At 41.9% G+C, this 11,518-nt stretch overlaps 1 protein-coding gene across 1 annotated transcript in view; it reads left to right on the top strand.

Annotated features, from left to right (window-relative positions):
* Positions 1-1,742: 1,742 nt before the first annotated feature.
* Positions 1,743-11,518, top strand: part of CFAP43 (cilia and flagella associated protein 43) — a 79,642-nt gene continuing 69,866 nt past the window's right edge. The window contains exons 1-4 of the mRNA XM_040992159.1: positions 1,743-1,892; positions 2,891-3,144; positions 6,729-6,825; positions 10,813-10,980. Coding sequence (XP_040848093.1) covers positions 1,837-1,892; positions 2,891-3,144; positions 6,729-6,825; positions 10,813-10,980 — 575 coding nt within the window. The 5' untranslated portion in view covers positions 1,743-1,836. The remainder of the gene's footprint in view (positions 1,893-2,890; positions 3,145-6,728; positions 6,826-10,812; positions 10,981-11,518) is intronic.

Below are 11,518 nucleotides of genomic sequence, written 5' to 3' on the forward strand. Positions count from 1 at the left end.
AGAGATTGTGGGCTAAGGGCCCCGAAACTGCTTCTCATGTTGCTGATTAGAGGAAGAACATGTGATCTTTGATTTTGTTTCTAAAGTGCACACATCTTTCAAACAGGATTTTTCCTGACTTTTCTGTTTAAATAGAACCATAAGTGCTGTGATCCGAGAAAAAAAGCACATGATTGCACCAGATTTTTAAAAAGATTTATTTATTTTTATTTAAAAGGGAGATCTACAGAGAGGAGATACTAGAGAAAGGTCTGCCATCCACTCATTCGCTCCCCATGTGGCCATAATAGTTGGAGTTGAGCCAGTTCAAACCCAGGTGCTTCCTCTGAGTCTCCCATGTGAGTATACCGTCAAGAGTTTGGGCCATCCTCTACTGCTTTGCCAGGCCTCATCCAGGAGCTGGATGACAAGAGGAGAAGCTGGACAAAAACCGGTGCCCATGTGGGATGCCAGCACATGCAAGGTGAGAACCTCAGCCACTAGATTATATGGGATCCACACACTTGCAATGGAAGGATTTAACCAACTGTGCCATTGTACCAGGTCCCAGAAGTTTTCAAGCAACCATGTGTTTGGCAACATTTGATGTGCAGCCAGTTAGGATGTCTGTTAGAGAATAAGAAGCTGAGGGATTCCCTGAAGTGTCAGGCCCTGCCCCCTATCTCTACCACCTTGTATGCCAATCCGCATACCCACTCTCCCACAATGCACCTCTGTACCCTCCTACATCATTAAGACAACCTGTTGAGCTTGTGTAAAAGCAGCACCACTTAAGAAACCATAAAAACCTTCTGAAGGGGGTGAGCCCCAGGCAAACCCTACCCTATTTGTATATTCCCTTAGAGTACCACTTTTTACCCAACGATGGGGTCCACCAAGACGGAAGGTTCTCTCCCTCTGTCCTGATGGAGTTGCCCTAATTCCCACCTGAATGTGCACTCACTCTCCCTCTTCTAGATAAATCCTGCTCCCATGATCACCCTTAGATCCCTTCTTTGAAATCTTACCTCATAGGGAGGCAAAAACCTGGGAGAGATACAGCCAGGAAATCTTGCCACAACTCGGTGGTGTTAGTCCAAAGCTGAAGAGCGGATAGTGGGGCATATATCTTTGTAAAAGTCTTTCGTATAGAAGGTTATAAAGGTCTCTGGGTGGTGATGTGGCTCTGGAAGAGCCTTTAGGGAGAGCTACCCTTTCTTCATCAACTCCTGGCTTACTTATTTGGCATTCTTGTTGGGGTTGAGAAGGGCACCTCTGTTTCAGCGGGGCGGGGTAGAGGGAAGTGAGGCTGAGGAGGGAATGGGGACTGTTGGGCCAGGTACTTCCGGAAGCTGTGGGTTCCCTAAGGCAGCAGAAGGTACCCCAGAAAGTGTCACACACGGGTCAGTGGTCTGGGATTCCAGATTTAAGCACCACTGAGTTTTTTGGCCAGGGGCTCCACTTTATTGGTAAAAGGGAGCTGAGGGGAAGTATGAAAGTTAACAAAATAAGGCTCACAAGCCGCTTGAGACAGCGTTTGGCACTGTCAAAACCCCAAATCACCGACTGCTACCGACAGTGTAAATATGATTTGCCTCGGCCTGGGTCACCACGGCAGCGCCATAAGACCCGCCCCTTCCCGCTCGCCCCTTGGTAGAGACTCAGCAGCGTAGTCACCAATCCGCTCAGCTCTAGGGAGCGCAGGGCGAAGGACACAGCCAATGGGCGCAAGGGTTACGGTCTCCCGGATACGGGTGTAAACAGCGGGCCGGGCGGTCAGCGGCGGAGTAACGGTCTCGGAGCCAACCTGGAGTCCAGCGGTTGCGTCCTGCCTCCCGTCTGAGAGAAAGACGAGCCATGGCGCAAGGCCGGGAGCGAGAAGAGGGTTCCTCAGGCGCAAGTCTGTCCGTGAGGTGCGGCGTCTTCTGCTCCGCGTTCGCCCTCGGTCTTGAGGAAACTCCTGCCCTGTGGTTCCCACCCTCCATTCCTCTGCCCGGGACTTGGACCTCTCCTCTGCCACCCCCAGCGCCTCTCCTCAGGCTCCCTCATCCCCTTATTGCAAGACTGCCCTCGGTCGTCGGCCCCCGCTCGCCCCATACCCCACCGCTCTTTCCAGCCCTCTGCTGGCTCCCACGACCTGTGGGACGTCACCCCATCCTTCCCAATCTGTGTTCTCTGGTGGCTTCTCCGAAAGTGAGGCCGCTCAGTTCCTTCCTCTGACTCCCGCCCCCTCACCTGGGGTTTATTGGCACACAGCGGCCTTGGGAAAGTTTCGAGTGCTGATGGGTCTCTTTCCTCGCGCGTTCTGAAGTGTTGCCCCAGGTGGGTTCCATTCAGTCTTCTCTTCTGGTCTTGACCTTCTGGCCCCCCGGGGCTGCTCACCCCGCCGGTGCCCCTCCTTGGCCTTCTCCTTCACCCCGCAGCGTGTTTTTAATAAAGAGATTAACAACGGAGCCCCGTTGGGCTCAGACTCCTCCTCCTCTTGGCAGATACCTAGCACATATCCCTTACTTCAAAGTAAGTTTCTTTTTTAAAAATCAAAACTGATTATTACAGAATGGCCCCATTTATTATTATTTATTATGATGAGCCCGTTTTCTAATAGCAGCAAGCTGTCCCCTCCACCCCCACCACCTTTGTGTGTTGTTGTCACTTTTTCTTTTCCAAAGTACCATTCTTAGGCTGGAGCAGAGAGCTTTCTGAACAGAAAAAGTTCTCTTGGGAGTTGAACTTTGCAGATCTACACTTCAGTTTCTGTGGCTCATCTATCAAACTGGTCAATGTTTTACCTTCTGTTTGGGAGCAGAGAGGGGAGTAAAAAACAGATACATTTAAAATGTTTTGATGACCTTTTGTTAGGAAAAAAAAATGCAAGTGTATTATATTGATGGTGATATATCTTTCCTGAAAGATGGGTGCAAGGATTTCCCAAGCAAAATGTGCATTTTGTCAACGACAAGACCATTTGCTACTCCAGTGGGAATTATGTAATATTCATTAATATTGAAACCAAAAAAAAGACTGTGCTCCAGTGTATGAATGGAATTGTGGGCGTCATAGCAACTAATGTTCCTTATGAAGTTGTGGCTTTTTCTGACCGGAAGCTAAAACCCCTCATCTACATATACAACTTTCCTGGACTGACCAGAAGGACCAAATTAAAAGGTATCTTGGGGGATGTTATTAGTTCTTATAAATGAAGGCAGTTTGGGCATTTTTATTTTTTAATAGAAGGAATGAATTTGCCAATTACCAATGATCTCATTAAATAGCATAGAGTATTCAGCGTGTGGTCTCTTTGCCAGCTGTATTGGTGCTGCTTGGGAAGCTGGATATGAAAAAGGCTTTGAGGTTGGTGTGGTGGCATAGTGAGTTGATCTTCCACCTGCGGTTCTGGCATGCCATATGGGTACCGCTTCAAGTACTGGCTATTCCACTTCCTATCCACCTACTAGCTGGTGACCTGGGATAGCAGTGGAAGATGGCTCAAGTCTGTGGGTCCCTGAACCCATAAGGTAGACCTAGAAGAAGCTCCAGGCTCCTGGCTTTGGATCACCTCAGCTCCAGCCATTGCAGCCATTTGAGGAGTAGACCAGAAGGCTGAAGATACCCCTCTCTCTCTCTTTCTCTCTCTCACACTTCCTCTCCTTATCTTTGTAAATCTATGTTTCAAATAAAAAATAAATCTTGACAAAAAATAAAAGCAGGAACTGACTTCTACCCCAGGTTCACTGAATTAAAATCTGCATTTTAGCTAGACTCTCCAGGTGATTGACTTGCAGATCAAATTCTGAGAAGCCCTGGGCTAGGAGCTTGTATCACCATAATCAGAGCAAAGAACTCTATTTTCTTTCCTAATGATTTGTTGAAAATTCCAGTAAATTGATGTTTGTACAAGTTCTCTGATTCTCAATTTTCTTACCCATGAAATGGAGACAAAGATAGTATCCAGCTTTAAGGTCCTAGTGATATTGGAGAAAGTTTGTAGGCCAAGTGCTCCATCAGTAGTACCTGGCCCTTAGATCACTGCTCATTTTTCAGACAGGTCTGACAGTGACAGGACTGCTGCACATCGACTAGAGCCTCCTTGTAGCACACAGAGGGTGGGGAGTTCCTCACTTAACACATCTTGGACAGAAAGCATGCTGGGAGCTGGTCACAGTATTCTAGTGTTCTGGACCACAGGAACCAGAGAACTCCATTGTGATTTATAACCTTGTGTTTGTGGGAAACTTTCCCACCATTGTCAACACACTAAGAAATTCTTTAAAGCATAACTCATTAACATGTAAGAAAGTGTATGTGAATTGTAATGACCCTTCATCTTTAAAATTTTCCCCAGCTTGGTTATTTGGCTGTAGTCCCTTCCAAGCAGTGGAAATTTAGTCTAAACCAGTAGCCAGTGTCCATGTTAAATAATGAAACCTTAACGGAATTTACAATAAAAGCAGAAAGAAGCCACCTAAGATAATCATTATTACCATTATTATTCAACATCAACCTGGAAGCTCAAAACAATGCAATAAAATAAAAATTGGATTGAATTAAAACTATGGAAAAAGGAGAATTTGATGGATAATGCAACAGTTTACAATTGAACACCCATGCAGTTAGAAATGCTAAATAATTAGAAATAATCAGAAGACGTGTTGAGTGACTTGATGGTGAAAACTACAAGGCCACTGTCTTAAATATGTGTTAATTGGTAAAATATAGTGCTGGATAGAAAGCCTGATTTTTAAAACTCACCTGTTTATTCAAAAGACAGAATTACAGAGAGAGGAAGGTCTTCCATCCACAGCCTCACTCTCCAAATGGCCACAACCACCAGGACTGGACTAAGCTAAAGTCAGAAACCAGGAGCTTCTCTCAGATCTCCCACATGGATGCAGGGCCAAGCACTTGGGTTATCCTCTGCTGCTTTCTCAGGCACAACAGCAGGGAGCTGCATCAGAAGTGGGGCAGCCAGGTTGCAAACCTGCCCCCATATGGGATGCTGGCACAGAAGGCAGCAGTTTAATCCACTGTATTGTAGTACTGGCCATAGAAAACCTGGTTATTATAGATGAATGTATTTCTGGTATTTGCCACAAGAAGTAATTGATAGATTCATCAAATATTTTAAAGATCATGGAGTACTTAATGTCAAAGTTCATCTGGAAAAAAATGAAAATAATTTGAAAGAACGACAAGTCTTTGAAAATTATGTTGCTGTAGTAACAAGGAGTGTGGTTCTGGGACAGGGAGTTCCAGGTCAGTGAGTGTTGAAAGAATCTGGGAGCAGAATATAGAGTATGGGACATCTAAATTAAGGTGAAAACTCTCACCTGCATGTAATTATTCTCTAATGGTGTGAAGAAACTCTGTATTTATACATTAGGTATTTGCATTTTATATATAAAAACATGTCAAATGGAATAAGCATTCAATGAATAAACCTATTTGAAAATAAAAGAAATTTGAAATATGACAGAATATCAGGATGGGGAAGGACTTCTCACATAATGGCAAAAATTTAAAAGATTAGCAAATTTGATTACATACTATTTAAAACTTAGGAACATCAAAAATGCTTAGTGGCTGAAGTCCTCTCCTTACATGAGTCGGGATCCCATATGGGTGCCGGTTCATATCCCAGCAGCCCCATTTCCCATTCAGCTCCCTGCTTGTGGCCTGGGAAAGCAGTTGAGGATGGCCCAAAGCCTTAGGACCCTGTACCCATGTGGGAGACCTGGAGGAAATTCCTGGATCCTGGCTTCAGTTCGGCTCAGTTCCGGCCACTGCAGTCACTTGTGGAGTGAATCATTGGATGGAAGATCTTTCTCTCTGTCTCTCCTCCTCTCTGTATATCTGACTTTGCAATAAAAATAAAATAAAAATTTTAAAAGAAAGGAACACGCTCAAACAAAAGACAAAATCGCAAATGATCAAACACAATTTCATCTTATTGTTCATTTTGAAAAGTGTGGTCAAGCCAAGATCTGCTTTTTTAAATCAAGGTTATGTTTTTTTAATAATCACAATCGCTGATTTGAATAGTCCAATTGGTAGCACCCTTGTTTGCTGAAGGTTGGAGTATAAATTGATAAAGCTATTCCAGGAAATAAGTATTTACCCTATTTGACCCAGTAAACATGTCTCAAGATGTAGAAATCAGTGCTAAGGAAGTCGAGTAATCAGAAGTATTGTCTAAGATTTCTGTGCAAAGGAATTATGTCACAGACTCAAACTAGCAAAAGATGGGCAACAACTTAAACCCCCAACAATATAAATGTGGCTAAATAAGTTGAAAGCATGCTATCAAAGGGGTATTGATGCCATCATTAAATATCACATGTTTGGAGAAATTAAAGAATAAGATGCTGAAAATAATGTGAGAAAAAGTAGTCTGTAAACACTATCTGAATTCCTTTTTAAAAGATGGGCAATATAGAATATTAAGTTCTAGTTAAATAAAATTCACTTGTATGTATTTTTGCAAGTAAGCACTCAGAAAAAAAAAAATACCAGAAAGAATTTTACCAGATTTTGGCTCTTGATTTACTCTAGTGTCTGTGAAAAATGAACTCCTCATTTTGCTTGTAGCTAGCTTTCTGCTTATAGACTTCAAAATCAGCCATTCTATCTTTCATTCTAATAACTAAATGATTTTAAATTAAGTAAGAATCATTAGAAAAGGGAAATGAGCCATAAGAACAAATTAACCTGAACTGAATAATCAGGTCCTAGTAACGTGTTGTGTATTTTAGGCAATGTTCTCCTGGACTACACGTTGCTGTCGTTCAGTTACTGTGGCACCTACCTGGCCACTTATTCCTCACTCCCAGAATTTGAACTGGCTCTCTGGTAAGTGTCATCATCCTGCACAAAACCTTTTGCCTTAGCCTTCTGGTTTTTATCATAGGCACTGCACCTGAAAAAAAAAAGACTTGAAACAAAACAAAACAAAACAAAACAAAAATAGGAAGGCATAAAAACCCTGCTGAGAAGGTTTAATATAATTGCTATGTTTGGGCATGAAATTTGTCAATCAGAAAGCAAACTATGAAAGTGAAATTAAGTGTTCTCTTTATTTATTAACAGCTATGGTATTTCTAGGCAAAGAATACACTTAGCAGTACTTACAGTTTCAGATTTTCTTTAAAAACATGATTCCCTTGAGTTTGAAGATTTTCTCATGTTAAAATTATGATAGTCACTAATTAGAGCTGAGTTTGAGGTAGTTTTTAAAAAGAGATAGCAAATAAGTTTTATGTTCAGAGCAGGGAGGAAGCGAGCAGGGAAAGACAGGCACTCTGTGGAGAGGAGATTCTCCTTGAGGCTCTGTATTTGCAGAGCCGCCCCAGGGTCCCTGAGTGAGTGGGAACTGAGCTGCTACAGAGAATCCACTCCCGCACTCTGTGCCAGCACCTCAAGCTTTCAAACTCCTGGAGCAGCTGTTCAGCGTCTTGTAAAAATGTGCTTGGGAGTTAGTCCTGGAATGGAGATCAGCAGCCTCAGGCTCATCCAAGTGGCTTTGCTGGCAGTGGGCCTGGACGCGGGAGAGCTGTGAGATAAACAGGAAAGAGGATACAGCCGAGGGACAGCAGTTTGCCTGCAAGCCTCAGGAATGCAAACCCTCAGGACTCCCAGAAATAAAATTCAAGGAAAGTTCAAAAGAAGCAAACTTTCAGATACCTTGATTTGATTCCTACAAGGAAATTTGTCCAAGGAGATTGTATTTTCTGTAGTCCCAGGCTGGCAGGCTCTGGGGCATCGGAAGTCCATTAAAAAGAGAATAAGATAAACTTATTGCAGTGTTCTATCTTACCCCCCTAGTTTTGTTAAGTGCATTTACTGTGATTTCCAATGGATAAATCCATTTAATCCCCTCAAGAGACTCATGAGACATGCACAATGATCCTCATTTTAGAGAAGGAAACAAACTTAGGGAGGGTTGGTGTCAAAGTAAAATATATGAGCACAGAGGGAACTTTCACATGACTGTCTCGTAATGGGACCGGAAAAGACAAAGCAGACAAAGTACATTGGAGCCACTGGAGCAAGCGCCACAGATGAGGGAGCTCACAAGCAGCCGAACTTTGTTACTCACAGTTTTGGGCAGTGGAAGGTCCAAGATGGAAAAACGGACAGCTTTGACGTCTGGTGCCTCCATGTGTTGGAAGGCATGAGTTAGTTCTCAGAGGTCTCTAATCCTATTTATGCCTTCATGACCTCACTACCCAAGGGCCCCATTTCCTAATACCATCATCTGGGGGGAAGGGACACATTTAAACCATAGCACTTTTAGGGGCCTTACAGATTGTTGTTTTTAGCTCTTGTAGAACTATGATCTTCCTACCTTTTACTTATTGAATATTACGGTTAGTAGGAAATTAAGCCTCTGATTATAAAATAGCTTGAAATTATGTCTTTGCAAATATAAAAGAAAAAGGGAAGAAAGAAAGGGGTTTGCAAGTGGAGAGAGAAGTGTGGTTATCTTCTTACATACCTATATAATATATAAAATCTGTTCTCTTTATATTAATAATAAAAAAAGAAATACCAGCACAATCAGGGGCGGTATTGTCATGTAACAAATTAAACTGCTGCTTATGGTGCCATTATCTTATGTTAGAGCACAGGTCCAAATCCTAGCTGCTTCTCCTTTCAGCTGATGTGCGCCCAGGTATTTGGGTACCTGCTACTTGTGTGGGAGACCATGATGCACTCCTGGATCTCAACCCTTATGGCCATTTAAGAAGTGAGCCCCCCTCTTTCTGTCTCTCTCTCAGTGTGTGTGTGTGTGTGTGTGTGTGTGTGTGTGTGTGTGTGTATTTCTCTCTCTTGCTTTCACTCTTTCTCCCCTTTCTCTTTGCCTCCCTTCCTCCCTCCCTCCTACTTTCTCTCCTTCGCTCTCCCTTTGTATCACTCTGTGTTTCAAATAAATAAATCTAAACACACACGTACACAAGAGTTAACAAAAGAAATAGCTACATAAAAATTTAGATATGGTGTAAGAAGGGCTAGTTTTCAAGAAGTCTTTTAAAACCACAACAGATTAAAACTTCACTATTCTACTAGCAGTACACTTGACATCTTATCTTTTGTATGGTTAAATTATAACTAATAAAACCAAGCCTGCCCTTATTTTAGTGCTATTGATAATTACACTGCAAGAACAAAGTTATATTCCTCAAGAGTGTAAGGTTTACAGCACGATACAGAGTCCATCTGTTGTTCAAGGAAGCTTGCTGCAGAGTTCTTTCCAGGGATGTCAGTAATCAGGCTAACACAAGCTTTCTTTCAAGTTTGAGTATTTTTCTTCATGTAAGCTGCTTGCTTAAACTTGTATGGTTGATGAATTATGGGTGGGATTTAGATCTGGTTGGATTTAGATCTAAAGGAATTGGCAATTTTGTAGCCCTCTCTGAGCCAGGTCAGCATAGGAGCACCTGGAGGCATTCCTACTCTAGTTGAGGGTGGAGTGGCAAAGCTTCCTGAGGAAGGGAAGTCATGCAAGGCCTGCCACAACAGTGTTCTGCAATCACAGCAGAAAGTGACTGTCTCATGGTGCTGGAGACTCATATCATTATCTAAAGGATGAGTAAGAATCAGCCTTATGGAGAAGAGAAAGAGAGAAAATACAGTAGATTTTTTTTTTTTTTTTTTACAAAGAGGTCAGACTGAAATTAGCCTGGAGAGAGGTGACCCTACAGGGAGACTCTGAGGCCAGCTTATGGACAATTTATAAATAGGTGACCATGTTAGTTATCATCCAAATCATGATTCTCTTAAAAGGACAATGCCCTGATAATTAATGCAGAGCAACACTGAGTTTGCTTCCCTGTGTATATTGTGAAGAACACCCACCCTATATATAAGGCATGCTAGTGGGCATCATCCTTTATCTCGAAGGCATGGGAAGTTGGATAGGGATGTGGCATGATTGATCCACGATAGATTGAGACTCTTACCAGCTCCACTGTGGATGGCGTAGTTGTGAAGACATCGATTTGAAGGCTGTGGGGGGCCAGGTAAGAGGTAATTATAGCATGAATTGAGGATGAACAAAGTGGGGATGCTTGGGAGGTGTGTGAGTGTGAAGCAGCAACATGGGACATGGTGATCGACCGGATGCTACATGTGGTGCTGAGGTTGAGGCATCAATCCACAGCTATGCCCAGAGCTGTGACTTTGGCAACCCAGAGACATTCTGATGCTATTCAGAAAGATACAGTAATCATGTGAGGAGAGAAGAGGGAGTAGGCAGTCGGGGGGGAGAGGGTTGGCGTGGGGATAAGCTGTGTAACAAAATGGAATTGAGGGAGTTTCACATCAGCACATGGAAATGTCTAGATGGTGGTTAGGTCAGGTAGGATTTGGGTTTAGTTACTGTCACAGAAACCCAAGTCATGAACACAAGTGGCCTTGTCTCTCATTCAGTTGTCAATCCTTTAGAATATAACCTTTTTTTATTTTAAAACTCAGTAAATTATCAGTCAGTATCTATGGATCTGACAAACCCAAATCAATGTGCACTATTCCTTTGTAGTATTTCAGGATTTAGACACTACACTTTTTGTTTGTTTGTTTGTTTGTTATATTTTTTAAGCAAATGTGATTATATATCTTTCATTCTGGGTTTGCTGAGTTAAATGCAAATTGCAAACTGTTAAAATAGTCTTGGCATAACATGTAAGAAAATAATATTTTAAAAGGATATAGTTGTTTCATTTCTTAGCGGAGTATGGTACAATGAGAAGAGTAAGTATTTATAACTTGGACTTTAATGTCATAGATGGTGTAAGTTGTATTATAATTCATTTTCACACAATGCTGTTCTCCCCTAAGGAACTGGGAATCGAATGTCATCTTGTGCAAAAGATCACAACCTGGAGTGGATGTGAGCCAGATGTCTTTCAATCCCATGAACTGGCATCAGCTTTGCCTGTCAAGTCCAAGTACAGTGACTGTGTGGACCATTGAAAGAAGTAATCAGGAACATTATTTCAAAGAAAAGTAGGACATTTTGTTACTGAATAAAAAAGCGCTGGTCTTTCTTTGCATTCATGTAATGTGAATAAGTCAATTCAAAGACCATTAGACCATTTTAAAATTGAGTTTATCTATTTAAAAGGCACATACATATGCATGTTTTCACTTGTAACTTATTATAATTCATATATATGTATATATATAATTTCCTTAGATTTCAAGTGGATTCTGTAAGAATGGATTTCCCAGTGAATTCTTATTGTTGTTAATGTGTCATGTCCTTTGAGAACTTTTTCTAATGTAGTTTACCTTTTCAGATTTTGATTTATTCTTAACTATTTCAAAATATGCCTAATGGTATAAAAAAGACAGTTAGGACTTTTAGCTTTTTTAACTTTGATGCCCTACTGGAATTCTAACAATATAAGATTGTGAAATACAAAAGGTAAATTACAGTGCAAATTCAGCACATTATTCACACAAAAGAGTAGGTGTATAGAATGGAGTCCTGGGAGTTGCTTATTTAAACATTACTGGGTCAAAGAGAAATTCTATGACAGAT

Source organism: Ochotona curzoniae, unplaced genomic scaffold, assembly GCF_017591425.1.
Source record: "Ochotona curzoniae isolate NIBS_2020 unplaced genomic scaffold, NIBS_Ocur_1.0 contig_66, whole genome shotgun sequence".
NCBI lineage: Eukaryota > Metazoa > Chordata > Mammalia > Lagomorpha > Ochotonidae > Ochotona > Ochotona curzoniae.